The sequence below is a fragment of the Castanea sativa genome, chromosome 1 (assembly GCF_040712315.1).
Source record: "Castanea sativa cultivar Marrone di Chiusa Pesio chromosome 1, ASM4071231v1".
Taxonomy (NCBI): Eukaryota; Viridiplantae; Streptophyta; class Magnoliopsida; order Fagales; family Fagaceae; genus Castanea; species Castanea sativa.
Genome location: NC_134013.1, coordinates 16,957,302 through 16,973,239, shown reverse-complemented (window position 1 = coordinate 16,973,239; position 15,938 = coordinate 16,957,302). Strand labels below are relative to the sequence as shown.

The 15,938-nt window shown below is 40.2% G+C and overlaps 1 protein-coding gene across 2 annotated transcripts; it reads right to left on the bottom strand.

Moving 5' to 3' along the window:
* Window positions 1-10,627: 10,627 nt before the first annotated feature.
* On the bottom strand, window positions 10,628-11,869 carry LOC142621708 (transcription factor MYB123-like). 2 transcript variants are annotated; one of them, XM_075795053.1, is made up of 3 exons: window positions 11,649-11,869; window positions 11,408-11,537; window positions 10,628-11,324 (listed from the first exon to the last, which is right to left on the bottom strand). In XM_075795053.1, the coding sequence occupies exons 1-3, from the start codon at window positions 11,779-11,781 to the stop codon at window positions 10,823-10,825; spliced, it is 765 nt and encodes a 254-aa protein (XP_075651168.1). In that variant the 5' UTR covers window positions 11,782-11,869; the 3' UTR covers window positions 10,628-10,822. The 2 variants fall into 2 exon arrangements, with proteins under 2 accessions (XP_075651168.1, XP_075651169.1); XM_075795054.1 differs by having other exon boundaries at window positions 11,408-11,553; window positions 11,649-11,827.
* Window positions 11,870-15,938: the final 4,069 nt, after the last annotated feature.

Sequence of the window (15,938 nt, the reverse complement as noted above, 5' to 3'; positions counted from 1 at the left end):
TCACCGCGAAGTTTATCCGAGAAGTTCATTACCCAGACTGGTTGGCGAACGTAGTCATGGTCAGAAAAGCCAATGGCAAGTGGCGGATGTGCGTGGACTTCACTGATCTCAACAAAGCTTGCCCCAAGGATAGCTACCCATTGCCACGCATTGACCAGTTAGTGGACTCGACGGCAGGTCACAGGATACTTAGCTTCATGGACGCTTTCTCAGGGTACAACCAAATTCAGATGAATGAAGTGGATCAGGAGAAGACCTCATTCGTCACAAGCCAAGGGTTGTATTGCTACAAGGTTATGCCCTTCGGTTTGAAGAACGCAGGGGCGACCTACCAAAGGCTGGTTAACCATATGTTCCGTCCTCAAATCGGGCGAAATGTGGAGGTTTATGTGGATGACATGCTGGTAAAGAGCCAGGACGAGGATAAACATCTCGAAGACCTTCAAGAGACTTTTGACACATTGCAACGGTACCACATGAAGTTAAATCCGAGCAAGTGTGCTTTCGGAGTTTCGTCGGGTAAGTTCTTGGGGTTTATGGTGTCGCACAGGGGAATTGAGGCGAATCCGGATAAAATCCGGGCGATGCGAACATGGAGCCACCGAGAAATATCAAGGAAGTCCGGTCTCTTCTTGGACGAGTCGCCGCCCTCAACGGGTTTGTATCGAAAGCTGCGACAAATGTTTACCTTTCTTTAAGGTCCTTAGGAAGGCTTTTGAATGGACGGACGAGTGTCAAAAGGCCTTCCAAGACCTGAAGGCGTATCTAATGACGGCCCCATTGTTGAGTCCGTCTATACCTGGGGAAGAGTTGTACTTGTACTTGGCCGTGTCCCCACACGCAGTAAGCTCAGCGTTGATCAGAGAAAAGGGAAGAGTCCAGAGGCCGGTCTATTACACAAGCCACGCGATGAGAGGGGCAGAAGGACGATACCCGATGATGGAGAAACTAGCCTTCGCGTTAGTCACGGCTTCCAGGAAGCTGAGACATTATTTTCAGGCACACGTCATCAACGTCCTGACAGACCATCCCATAAAAAAGGCGATGAGCAGGTTGGAAGCTGCTGGACGGCTGGTGGCCGTTGAGCTCAGCGAGTTCGATGTCAGGTACCTCCCGAGGAGCACAATAAAAGCGCAAGCGTTGGTAGATTTCATTGCAGAATTTACCCCCAGTCAGGACGACCTGAACAAGGACGAAGGAAATGAAATGTGGGTGGTAAATGTAGACGGATCGTCCACAATGTATGCAGGAGGGATTGGAATTGTACTGAAGTCCCCTGAGGGTGACAAGCTGGAGTATGCGACCCGTCTGCAGTATCCAACTACCAACAACGAGGCTGAGTATGAGGCTCTACTCAAGGGGTTGGAATTGGCCAAGTCCTTAGGGGTGGAGTCGTTAACAATCAAAGGAGACTCTCAACTGGTCATCAACCAAGTAAATGGGATGTGTGATGTCAAGGAGGATCGAATGAAGAAGTACCTTAACAAAGTGAAACGCCTTGCCCGAAAATTTTCAGCCATAAGTTTTATTCAACTTCCCAGGGAGGAGAATGCAGAAGCAGACGCCTTGGCAAAAGCCGCCTCGGCAGGGGTCATAGACGAGTTCGACGACATCCAGTACATACCGAGTATAGACATCCCTGACATACAGCAAATAGGAGGAGGAGAGAATTGGATGAGTCCGATAATAATGTACCTCAAGGATGGGAGGCTTCCAGAGGACAAGGATGAGGCGAGAAAGTTGAGGGTCAGGTCGGCCAAGTATGTCCTCATTAATGAAGTGTTGTACAAGCGAGGCTTTTCCCAACCCTACTTAAGATGCTTGGCTCCTGACGAGTCAAACTATGTTCTAAGGGAAGTTCATGAAGGATCGTGTGGAAATCATTCAGGGGCAAGGTCCCTTGTCCATAAGGTCATCCGTGCCGGCTACTATTGGCCAACAATGCGGGCAGACGCTAAAGCCTATGTCAAGGTATGTGACCAATGCCGGCGTTATAGCAACGTGCCTAGACGGCCGTCGAGTACCGAGACCCCAATGACGGCCCCATGGCCACTTTGCACGGTGGGGCCTGGATATCTGGGTCCTTTCCCCGTAGGAATCCGTGAGATGAAATTTACGGTAGTTGGAATAGATTACTTTACCAAGTGGGTAGAAGCCGAGCCTCTTTGCGGCAATCACTCGGCGAACGTGAAAAATTTCGTATGGAAGAACATCCTATGCGGAGTTCGGAGTACCCGGGGTATTAGTATCCGACAACGGACGTCAATTTGACAACGCACCCTTCGGGGACTTACGCAATCATTTTGGAATTAAGAATCACTACTCTTCACCCTCCCATCCACAAGCAAATGGGCAAGCGAAGTAGCAAACCGATCCCATGAAAATCATCAAGACTCGGCTTGAGGGGGCAAAAGGGATATGGCCGGACGAGCTACGGGTGTTCTTTGGGCCTATAGGACGACCGCACGAACTCCAACGGGAGAGACCCCGTTCAAACTAGCCTATGGGAGTGAAGGCTGTCATACCGGCGGAGGTCCACACGGCGAGTCACCGAGTGATGGAGTACCGGGAGAAAGACAACGGGGAACAACTTCGCCTCGACCTCGATCTTATCGATGAGGTAAGAATGGATGCGGAACAACGGACGGCAAGGTACAAAAATCTCATGGCCAGACAGCATGACGCCATGGTGAAACCCAGACGGTTCGGTGTGGGGGACCTTGTCCTTAAAAGGGTCTCCTTGGCGACCAGGAACCCGGCTCATGGAAAACCGGGACCCAATTGGGAAGGACCCTACGGGGTGATCAGCGCAAAAGGCAAGGGTCCTACTACTGGAAGCCCTAGACGGGCGGAAGTTAGAGCATCCTTGGAACGTGGAACATCTGCGAAGGTACTATCAGTGATGAGCGGGGACAAGGGAAGTCAGTGGCAAAATTACAGTTGTGATTTGCGTGTTTGCTTATGTTTACTTGTGCTTTTACTACTATTATGGTGTGTTATGAATAAAAGTGCACTAGTTCTTAAACTTTTGCACTACTTACAGACTAGCTTATGAAAGACGATGCTATGTACTTGATATCTTAATAAGGCACTAGCTTGTAAGCGTGTGCCAAGTTTGTGAACAATGTTCATGTAATAATATGGTTTGGATTTCTTATGTACTTGAATTCCAGTTTCCTTGATAATATCCACGGACGAGGCAAAAGCCTTAGACGAATAAAATTTCAGGACGAAGGAAAACTCGTCTAAGACTTCTTTTAAAAAAAAAAGGGGATAAAGCAAGCAAAATGCTAAGGCCTTCCCGTCCAAAGCTTTCCTTTTAAAAAAAAAAAAAGGATAAAGCAAGAGAAAGAAGCCAAGGACTGCTCGTCCAAAGCTTTCCTTAAAAAAAAAAAAAGGATAAATCAAGAGAAAGAAGCCAAGGACTGCTCGTCCAGATCTTTCTTTCAAAAAAAAAAAATATATAAAGCAAAAGGCCAAGGCCCACTCGTCTAAGGAAGAAAAGTAAGTCTTAAGATATAACATTCCATAGACGAGTACTCGTCAAGACGAGAAAGCATAAACATAATAAACTGCTTTCGAGAAGGCGAATAATAATTGCCTAAAGGACAGGCTAAAGTAATGCAGTCATCATCAGTCCTAGGTGGGTCGTCCATAAAAAGATTGTAGACGGTCATTCAACACTTAGAGTATAGTTTAAAGGACAATGACATAAATGATAAACAAACAAAGAAGATATTCTTTAACTTGAAAAGGGTAGACGGCCACCGTCCAAAAACCCTTATAAAATAAACAGTAAAATACATTGTTCATAAGCTCGTCTATAACACTCTAGACGAGGAAATTGTACTTAAAAAACATTTCAAATTCTCAAATACATTTTAAACAAAAAAGAAGAAAGAGAAAAGAAGAAAGCTAAACAACAATAACAACTTCAAGAGGAAGGGGCATCAACGTTGGGGTCGTCCTGAGCCGGCCTGGTGGAAGCGTCGTCCTCGATGTTGACATCGTCTGAGCCTGTGTGGACGAGGGAACTTGTAGCAGCAGCAAGGTTGAGTTTAATGATGCTAAAGTCAACTTCAGGAAAGTTGTCCATAGCATCCATTCTAAAGTCCTCAAACCCTGCTGCGTAGTTTGTATCCATCGGAGTCGGTGAACTCTTTGGACGCTTTGAATTCTTCCTTTGCCTCGTCTTTAGCCTTCTTCAAAAGTAGATTCGGCTCGTCGTTCTCCTTTTGAAGAAGTTCAAGACGCTCGTCTTTCTGGCGGTGTCGGATTTCAGCTCCCCCACCAAAGCCTTGAACTCCTCGGCCTCGTCCTTGGCCTTGTTCGCCACCTCTGCCCACGTCCTGCCGGTCGTTTTTGACCTCTTCTATTCTTTTCTCCGGGAGGACCCTCGTCTGTCCATCTCTGTGGCCTGCCTGGACGCAGCTATGAACTTGGACATTGCCTACATAGAAGAATAGGAAGTTTAGATGATAGAAGTAATATTGGGAAAACATGGACAAATCAGGACGAGGCAAAGATGGTTACCTTGAAGAGGTCGTGGACGCCAGAGTGCTCGAACTCTTTCAAGGACATGTCGTAGCACGCAGCTACGTCCTCGCCCTTCACAGCCTCTTGGAATCGTTCCCAAGCCAGGTCCTCGTTCTCTAATAGATTAGTAGAAGTCTTTCGAGGAGGCTGGGACGAGTCAGGAGCAGGAGACTTGGACGGAGTGGCACTGAGAGGCGTGGACGAATCTACGTCAACGACCAGGACGGGTGGCTGAGGAGGAAGTTCAGTCCTAACGGTTTCAGTCCTGGACGGCCCGGACTTAGCTTTCTTGCCCCGACGACTTGGCAAGCTAGCCAAGTCCACATGCTTGGACAGGCTTTTTCTTTTCTCTCCAGAGGCAGGACGAGGCTCAGGTCTAGCTACCTCGTCGACAACTTCCTTCCCCTTGTTTCCCTTCATGGTTGCCATTCCTAAAAAAAAAAAAAATAATAATAATAATAATAATAATAATAATAATAATAATAATAATAAAATAAAAAAATAAATAATAATAAATAAATATACAAGTAATCATAAACAAAAATGAAAAGTGCACATCTTAAGAGGAGCACTTACGTCTACGGGTAGTTAACTCGTGTGCTAAAGCTTCGACGGACGGTTCAGGGCCGAGTCCCCACTTGTGTAGACGCTTAAGGGTCACTAACGAGTGGAAGTCTCGTTCAGGATGTAGACGGGCCCTGTGGACGCGGTCACGATGGAACTTGCTCAAAGAGGGTCGTCCAATGGCTGGAAAGGGAAGAAAGAAATTAAGGTCAGACCATCGTCCAAATAGAAAGTATAATATAAAAGAAACAAAAAAGAAGAACGTGACATACCTTCTGGACGAAGGTTCCCTATGTCTCCAGTATAAGGAGCAAATGAGTCTCTACCAATCTCAACGGGATGCCCCGCCCAGAAACCAGAGACGAAGAAAAACTCCGTCTTCCAGTTTCTGTCAGACGAGGGCAAAGACTTAATCAGTCTACAGTCATTGCCCCTGGCTGTGAACTGATGGAAGCCTCGAGATTGATTTATCTCGGAGGGTTTATAGCAGTACAAGAACTCGTCCACGGTAATAGGACGGTTCCCGTCAAACACCTCCATCCATAAGACTTGCATGGAGACAACTAGCTCCATGCGTTGGGGTTAAGCTGACACACTCCCAAGCCCAACCTAGTTAGTAATTCCCTAGCAAAGGCATTTAAAGGGAGTCTAAGCCCCCCTAACAAATAGGCTTCATAAACACCTATTCCAAAACGAGGTTGGCAACACCACTCACCTCGGACAGCTAGCCTAGGGTTTAGATCATCAGGAATTTGAAACCAAGTCCTAAGGGAATCTAACCTTCTCTCGTCCGTCCTGGAAGGAACCTCTAGAGCACAACTATATACGGTTTCCTGTTCGTCTAAAGGGGAAGACGGCGGGGAGCTCGTCGAGGTGTCAGCCCCAGAGGCTGTCCTCGTCCTAATACTCTCTTGAAGAGTTTCTACAGGGATTCCAGGAACACCAGATGTATATTCCTCAGTTGTGTGACCACTACTACTACTGACGTTACTAGAGGTGTCATAACTAGAGTCGTCGTGATACTCGTCTATGGCCACGACCACCTTGTCGCTAGACGAGCGGGAGGCCATTGAAAACGTCCTAACACTTAACAAGGAAAACTAAAGTGAGTATAGAAAGATTACCTGGCTCTAGACGAGGGACACTAAGGACGCTGAGGATATTCTTAGACGAAGCGACGGACGAGAGTGTCAAAGCGGAAAATTTGAAAAAGTGAGAAGGGCATGAGAGAGAAACCACTATTTATAAGCAGAAAAGTCTCGGTAACCGTAACGACGGACCTAATCAGAAGGTGACACGTGGCGCATGCCTCGGAGGAGTAAACCGGTTGACTAACCTCCTATGGATGTGCGACACGTGGTGCGTTTTAAGATCTATTGATGCATTGTATAACTCCTGGACGAGGGGCAACTGATGTGGGATGAAAACACTCAAACCACCCAAACCGTCCGTGGACGGTCATCACCTCGGCAGCCGTCCAGAAGTTATCCTCAGGACGAGGGTAACGAACAAGGACGTCCAGAGGGTGATAGCGAAGCTACATCCCTTGTCCGTGGGGTGCGCACAACTTACCCTGAGAGGACTCGTCCACATGAAGATCCATGGACTAGGATTTTACACTTGGAATCAGCAGGTGCACTCGACAAAGGAAATTCAGGACGAGGGTACCACACTTGGGAGAATCTCCGAATATAATGTGACAATCCCTTATCCCACGCATAACGGTCATGTATCCGTTGTGAAATAGAAATGTAACTCCTGGACGGTTATGGCAGTTACGTTTGAGCCTCGAATCCAGGAGAGGTTCCCATTTCGATAACCGTCTATAAAGGCACTATATAAAGACTGATTCAGACAAGGCAAAGGTATGTTCAGTTTTTACTCAAGAAAGTTGGAACTCAGATTACTTAGAGGGAAAAACTAACTTTACCATCGGAGGATTTTTGGCCGGCAGCCCCGGTCGCCTTTGATACGCTTTTCGTTCTTTTTCAGACCGTAGAAGGAACCAGTAGTCCTTTCAAGTCCGAAGCATCCAACCTACTGATTTTCTTGGCATCATCAAAACCCATTAAACTTATCTCAAGGGAATATTTTGTATATCCATTAAGAGACTATGAATTCTATCTTGAGAATATATGTTCCATCAACACTAAATGCGGATGCCCAACATACTGAGATTTTGACCGTAACTAATAGATCTCACTCCTGATATATCAAAGCAACGACATCTCATGATCAGGTCCATTATTCTCTCAGGATTTAGAGTTGATGTAAATAGAAGTCGTGAGATTTATTATTTATTTGACAGTCGTTAGGAGAATAATAAATCTCACAGCGGTCCAGTTCAATAAGTCTTAACTCTTAAAACATATCAACATACCAACTAGAAGTCTCCACTTCCATGATCAAGACAAATCATCTTAGTTGATATGTTATAGTCTTCGCAGATGAAACGCCCAATTTCATCACCGACTACAAACTAAACTTTTGAGTTTACAAAGAACTTGTGATTTATATCTTCTGTGACTTTTCACATAAATCACATACAATGCATCTCATGGACTATGATAATGTCTTAGTTCATTTATAGATAGTCTCATATAATTAAACAATTTAATTATTAAATACATGCCAATAAATTGGGTTTTAGGACATAAACCCCAACAAAACTATCCTAACTTTGGAGCTACTAACCATGGAACCCTAGAAAACAAGGGAAGAGGGACAAAATCCTAAAAACCCAAAACAAAAAAAGGAAATCAGAAACCCATACAATTTATCTATATTACAAAGAGCAAAAGAGGAGGGAAAAATGACATACCTCAAAGAAAGCAACCACATAAAGGAAAAGCTCAAGAAAATCACAAGGCAAAACAGCCCGGAGAAGAAGAAGCACATAGCAATAATGGCGAAGGAGTGGGAAAAGTGAAGGGAAAAGAGAAAAGAAAGGAAGCTTAAAAACTAGGCACAAAAAACTGAAAACCAGCGGGAAACCCAAGAGTCACACAAGTGGGGCATTAACTCCACCAGCTAGAGCATGCCACGTGGCCACGATGTGTACAACGCCGCCACTGCATTAAATGCGAAACGAGATCCCAAGAGCCGTGTTTGGGAAAAAAACCTTTCACCTTCTAGTGGTCGTCATGACATACAATGATGACCACAAATTGGAGAGGCAGCTGATGGAACCGACGAACTCTCTTGCCCAGACGACCTCATCAAGAACATTCGTCCACCTTGCCACGACATGGGCAAAGGCAGGCGAATTGTTAATAAGAAGTTTCAATGCCTCGGACAGTTACAATTTAATTGTCAAACTATTGGAAGCTCATCAACACCCGCATTAGTAAGCCCTGAGGTGTTACAAAAAGAGCACTAAAGCCACAATTAAAGCCCGAACGACTAGAAACTATGAAGCTATATATACAAGTCCACCAGAACTAGACTAGGTACATACAGACAACCAAAAAACACTCTAGCACACGTAATTCTGATATTCTGAGCTCTCTTACTTCCTAAAAAGCTTCCATTTACCGACTTTATCATTGGAGGCTCTGTGATAAGTACTACACCGGTGACCATTTGAGAAGAGTTTTACACCACACTTGCAGGTACAGTGACAAGGATTCAACTCTGTCTGGACGAACCTACATTGTTGACAATTTTCGCATCATCAGTGATTTAAAACCTTTGAATGGGATCTCAAAATCACAAAGATGGGCGTTTGTGTTCAGCATATCCAAGATAGAAGAGTCTGTAGAGTTAGAGCTACAAGTGGTCGTGTTGGTAAGTTCTACAAAAGTAGCTTTAAATTTAGGATTTAAATCTATTGTAAACTTACATTCTATCATAGTGGATTTGTTTACCTTGATAATAGCTAGGTTAAATTCTCCCCAGGTTTTTACTTTAAAATGGTTTGTTTCATTGGTTTTCCTAGTTCATTATATTACAGTTTTCTTTAATTTTTCGCACTAAGTAAAATGTTTGCAGGTTTTTAACTTAGATCTCATAATTAACTTAAGTAACTACTTGGTTAGTTTATTAGGCAAAACTAATATGATTTAAAAGGAGTCTAATTAGAACAAACATAGTGAAATGATCCGGGATGCTTGGAAGAGTGTAAATATGCAGCTTCTACTTGGGGCACATAATTGGTTGGTTAAAGCAGAAGCTCACAGGCAAGAGACAAAAGTTGAAAAAAAAATATTGCAATTGAGACATGTATGTAAAGCACACTAATATGCATCATGGTCCAACTGAGCTTGTTCCAAATTATCAATGGGAAGTTGCTAATTATGAGATCGTCGAGGAAAACCTTTAGGAATAATGGCTTAGAGGAAGTAGATAACAAAATTTCAGCGCAGGTCAACACATAGATAAGTGTGTATATATGGCTGATGTCGTCAGTAATAGAATGTGTGGACTAAAATTCTCACTGCGGCAACAATGCCAAGAGACCCATGTCATTCACTTGAAAGATAGTAAATTGAAATTCATTTAGAGTATGTTACAAAAGTAGTACATAATGAAGGGTGTAGTCAGTGAGAAGTAATGAAGATGTGTTTTCCAGGATCATGCACTAACGCCAATCTATGTATTTGGTAGATGAGAATTGGCATGGGGCAAAACTGTGGGGACCATAATTCATGCTAACTGGAGCTAATACCCTTAGTTATAATCAAGTACAAAACCAGGATTTGAAGTTGGGGCCAAAGAATAAATACAAAAAAGTTTATAAAAATTAAAACTAACATCTACTCAAGCTTTGTCAAATTTCATCACATTCATTAACATTATAATCTCATATTTTCACAATTTGGATTGATACTGATTTAATCAGTGGTAATTTTTTTTAGAATTTTGTTTGAAAATTTTCATGAACTGGGACATCAAGACTAGAGGCAATGCTGCATTATTAACTTCAGATTATTTGTAATTTTTTCACTTTAAAAAAATCAAATATTATAGATAATTTTCCCATCATCAACCATTCAAATAAAAGTTCCATTATTTATATATTATATAGCTCTATAGTTTCAAAATTTAGTCTAAAAATAAACCAAACAAAGATACCCACAAGCTACAACTACATTAATGTTAATAAATTATTTTCTAAAAACGGTTAATAATTCATAAAATAAATCAACAAAAAAATGTTATCAATTAATAACATTTATTGACCCTCAAAAAAAAATTAATAACATTTATTATTATCCACTGCACCCGTTTTTTGAGGAAATTTTTAATTTTCCATATAGAAATGTATACCGTGGCAATGCTGCTTTGTTTTTCAAAAAGAAGGGAGGAGGAGGAGGAGGTATGTCGCTGGTTATAATGCAATTAAGTGAGATATATTATTGTTCAATTGTGATGGGTAATCAGACCGTAGTTGCTCTTTATCCGTGCATCATCATTTAATGTCTTAAAGGCCTCGTCAGACTGACAAGGTGTCGAATAAGACCAGTCTACACAAGAAGACAAGCAGGAGAAGAAAAATAAAAAAGAGGAAGGGAAGGGGGGATCAATAATCCCAAAATGCCTACTTTTATTTTTCACACAAGAAATTTCAACAATGAAGCGAACACTGACCAAAAAAACTAAGAAACCAAACCGGACTTGGGAATTTAGTCAGCTTGGTTAGTTGGCTTTTTCTATGTTAGATTATCTCCAATCTGATGCTCTTGATCTTCAAGAAATGAAGCATGTGACAATCATATCTCATTCAATCCTTGAGGATTTCCTCATAAAAGGAAAAGTTCTTGGCACCAACCGAGCCACCACCTTCCATTATGCCATTTTCAAACTCAAACTGACATTGCTTCCAAAAATCCGAATCCCATATGTCAGACAGAAAAGCCTTCTCCACGTTGAAGTCGATTTCAATGTCGAAGTTATGTGCATTATTTTCCTCAGAAGTGTTTGCCGCGAGATTTGATGAGTCTTCATCTACAGAGGTTGCTGGTGCCAAATCAGTCTCTGGATTTTCGACTTTAGGCGTTGGTGGAGCAACTAAAACCTCTCTGCAACTTGATGCCTTTGTCCCAATAGCTGAACTGGACTTCAATGTGGGAGATTTATTAGTTAGCTTGGTCTTGGTCTTCTGCTTCTCTTCTATCGAATGCTTTGACTGTTCTCCTTTCACCTTCTTTCCTAAATTTGAGTTCCAATAATTCTTGATTTCATTGTCTGTTCGTCCTGGAAGTCTCCCAGCTATTAAGGACCATCTACAAACACCAAAAACAAAAGCTTCAATTTTCACATAATACATAAATGAGAGAGAGAGAGAGAGTGACGAGAAAATTAAGACCTGTTGCCTAGTAGCTTATGAAGCCTAATGATGAGGTCCTCTTCATCAACTGATATATTACCCCTTTTGATATCAGGTCTCAGGTAATTAAGCCACCTTAGCCTACAACTTTTTCCACATCTTTTTAGACCTGCACAAAACAGTAACTATAGTTTTCACTTTTCATGGAGAACCATATAAACCAAAAGAAACCCAATTTGTTTCATAAAAGAAATTATAACTTCTCCCAAAACTAACTTACCTGTTTCCTTGGGAATGTTTCCCCATTTTCCTTCACCATGGGTTTTGATGTAATCAGTGAGAAGTTGGTCTTCAGGTGCAGTCCAAGTCCCTTTGTTCAGTCCCTCTCTAGTGCAACAAGGAATTCTACCCATTTGAACACAAATACAGACACAAAAAACACTTTCCTTCTCTCTCTCTCTCTCTGAAGGAGGTGTGCGTGATCTTAAATTGGGTGTTTGATTAGTGTTTTCTAATGACCAATCATGCCCGGGTCAATCTTTAAAGTTGGATTAAAAAGCTTAAGTGCCCACGTTACGAGAATACCTCCCATGTGAGTCTCAGTGAGTCATTGGGTGGTTTAAAAAAGCCCAAATGCATTAATTGTAAAAATGAGTTATGTAAAAGAAATTGACGCAAGTCGGCAAATAATAATAATAATAAATAAATAAAATTTAAAAGCCAGATTAATTTCCCAAATAAGATAAATAGATAATCTTTACTGAAATTTCTTTCCCTGACAGATACTGATATACATAATATTCTCAAATCAAGATTTAAGATAGTATACCACATTTTATATTTTCGGTACATTGATTCCAGTTATTTAAATTTGTAAATATGTGTTCTTGAAACGAGAGGACAATGAAATTTATTATACAGGTATCTCTCATAAAATTTATCTATATATAAAAATAAAAAAAAGTTCCTCAAAATCATTAATAATTAAAATCATTTATATTGGAAAGTTTATTATAAAAAGTGTTACATCTTTAACATTTTTACATTTTTATAATACTTTCACAACAATTTTTAAGCAATAAGTTATTATTGGTTCTAATTTGAACTCATTACTTAAATAATTTTTTTGTTTACTTTTCAATAATAACCTAACACTTAAAATTTGTTTTTGAAAATGTTGTAAACATAATATTTCTATTGTTATATATCTCTCATAAACATATATTTTTTTTAAAATTAATTATTAATAATATCCAGATTTCACCAACTAATTAGACATGGCAAATCTCTAAAGTCGTTAACAGATCTCTCTGCCCCTCTTAGGGATCCTAACCTCTGTTCAGAAAAGCATCTAGTCTTCGTGGCCACTGATTTAGCTCTGTATTTTTTTTAGCTTAGTCTTTTGTCTCTTTACTTGTATATACTATATAGATAAAAAAAGGTGGTAAAAGTTGTAAAAGCTTCGGCCTCAGGATTTCTATAGCATATGCATATTTGTAATGATGTAGTGTTTCTTTGTTGTGATAATTTTTTTTTTTCCTTTTTTAACTATTAAACTAATCTCAGGTGGGTTCCAGTTAGTTCAACCGGTAAAGTCTTTGATGGTTGAGTAAAAGATCTGGAGTTCAATTCCCGCCTACACCAAAAATAATTTGATGATAAAGAGCATCATCAGGAACAGATGCCATAGATTGAAATTCTTTCAAAAAAAAATATAATAATCACAGACAGACAGAATGATCTTTTTGAAAATAAAATCAAGCTTGGTGGATCAAAATGAAAATTCTCAAACTTAAATGACCAAAATTAAATAATCCCAAGCAATTTGAATTTTTTTTAGAAGAAATAGTCACAAACATTAAGTGTAAAATTAAGTCTAATTTTTAATTACGGGCATGCAATAGCCAATAGTTATGGATTTAGAATCCTGTGTACTTAAGATAATTCCATGTTTTCAATATCCTATCCATTTGTCAAATAAGAATATTGAATTTTATCGTATTATTAGTATTGAAACCAACATTCAAGAACAATACACAAAGGATCACGCTGAGAGAGACAAGATTGGTTGCAGTGCAACTAAAACATATTGGTAGTGGTGCAACTGCAAATTGCGCACACAGAGATTTTGTGGAGGATACGTGCCTTGCGGGTAGTTTGATAACTTTGATTAAAAATTCATTACGTGAGAGTGGAGACTATCGCAATACTAAATAGTCGCATAAATGGGCGTGATTATGGGTTGTTCTATTTTTGGACAGAATTATTATGGATTGTTCTGTTTCTTTAATTTGACTAACTAGTACCAAGTACCAAGTTTTTTTTCTTGACTTAAGATTTTTTTTTTAGCATATTGTTATAGACCCGCCCTGCCCACCAAAAAGAAACCTGGAAAAATAAATCATGTAACAAAAATCCTGGTACAAGATTTTTTTACCATTTCTCTAATTATATACCTGTCGTAAACATATAGTAAATCATGGGGTTGTCATATCATATCTATCGCTTTCCACTATCCACACACTCAATTAGAATACAAATTGGAAATTTATTTGGAAAAATTTTTAGGATTACACTATTGTAATTTTGTCAGAATAGTGAAAAAAAAGTAATAAGTCGATGTAAAAGTAACAGACAGTCAGTCACAGTCTATTATATAGGATAGTTGCCAACAATAGTTTGGCAAATAGTGTAATTTTAAAATTGCTAATATGAAAGTCTATACAAGAAAGTTTTTTTGACTAATATAGTATAAAATTTCAATTCATGATGTCTAGTCCATGGATCTTTAGTTCGATGATTGCTAGTTTTATGAGAAAAAAGACACATAGATCTTTAGTTTGATGATTGTTAATCATTATTCTAAGGGCATTCGTTAGATCTTTAGTTTAATAATTATTAATTATTATTCTAAGGACATTCGTTAGCATGACCATATAAAAAATAGCTTCATAAAAAAAAATACAAAAATATGATCTAAAAAAGATATTTCAAACTCCAATTCCTCAGCTAAGCAATCATCATTATTGGCGGCTAGTTGTGGAAAATAAAATGAAACCTAGCAGCCCAGGCCATTTGCCTTTATCTTTACTTGCTCCTGCTTGTTTATAGGCTTTTTCCTCTACCAACGCGTCATCTATAGACCTTTTCGTACGCCAACTATGAACCTCTCCCATTTAATTAATAAAGTAAATAGATTAAAAAAAAAAGTTAAGTAGAAAGTAGAAACATTAATTCAAATAAAAATACTTTTATAATAATGCTGGTGTTTGTTTTCTACGTGAGTTTACAACCTCTCTGTGATACAAGAACAAGGTATTCAGACACTCATCCAGTTTTGGGCAAAAAGGTAGTATATCTCTAAGTCTGCTTTTCAAAACAAGGTCACACAACAAAAGATACATTGAAGAAAAGTGAACAAATAGCATAAGTCCAAACGGTATCTCCTCTCCAAACGGCCTTTATTTCAGGGAGGAAAGGGATTGATAACGCTATAATCGTCCAAGAACTTCTTCACTCGATTAGTAAGAAAAAGGGAGGTACAGGCTATATGGTAGTGAAAATAGACATGAAAAAGGCTTATGATAAGATTGTGTGGAGTTTCATCCGAGAAGTGCTTACGAAGATTAATTTGCTGCAAAATCTTCTCAACCTTATTATGAGCTGTGTGAGCTCTAGTTCCTCGTCGATTCTTTTTAATGGGGGGAGTCTTGAGCCTTTCCTTCTGTTGAGGGGTATTAGACAGGGTGACCCATTGTCGCCTTACTTGTTTATTCTTTGTATGGAATACTTAGGGCAACTTATAGAGGAGAAGTGTGGCCAGAAGCTTTGGATTCCGGCTAAAATCTCCCAAGGTGGCATTGCCTTCTCTCACTTAATGTTTGCAGATGATATTGTATTGTTTGCTAAGGCTGATCAAATCAATTGTTTAACTATTAGGGAAGTTCTAGATGAGTTTTGCAGCAAAACTGGTAAGACCATCAGTGTGGCTAACTCTCGGGTATTTTTTTCGCCAAATGTTGACATGGAAGCAAGGGAGGCTTTTTGTGATACTTTGGGTTTTGCATCCACTCCAAATATTGGTAAGTATCTTGGTATTCCGCTAAAGCATCCGGGATCATCCTCCTTGGAGTTTAATTTCATCTTGAACAGAGTTAAAAACAAACTTGCTGGATGGAAGGCTAATCTCCTTTCCCCTGCAGGTCGGGCTGTCATTATCCAGGCTTCGTCCTCTACGATCCCTTCCTATGTTATGCAATGCAACCTTCTCCCTAATAGAATTCTAGAGGGCATTGATCGAGTAAATAGAAACTTTTTGTGGGGTTCGACAGAATCGGCAAGAAAAGTCCACTGGGTGGATTGGGGGAAGGTGACTCAACCTAAAGTTGAAGGTGGGCTCGGGCTACAAAGTGCTAAAGGGAGGAACTTAGCGTCGCTAACTAAGTTGAACTGGAGATTTCATACGGAAAAATGAGAGTTTATGGGCAAGAGTTCTCAAAGCCAAGTACTGCTCTAACTGTAGACTTAACTCGAGGAATCCAAACAGCTTGCCAAGGTCTCAAATATGGAG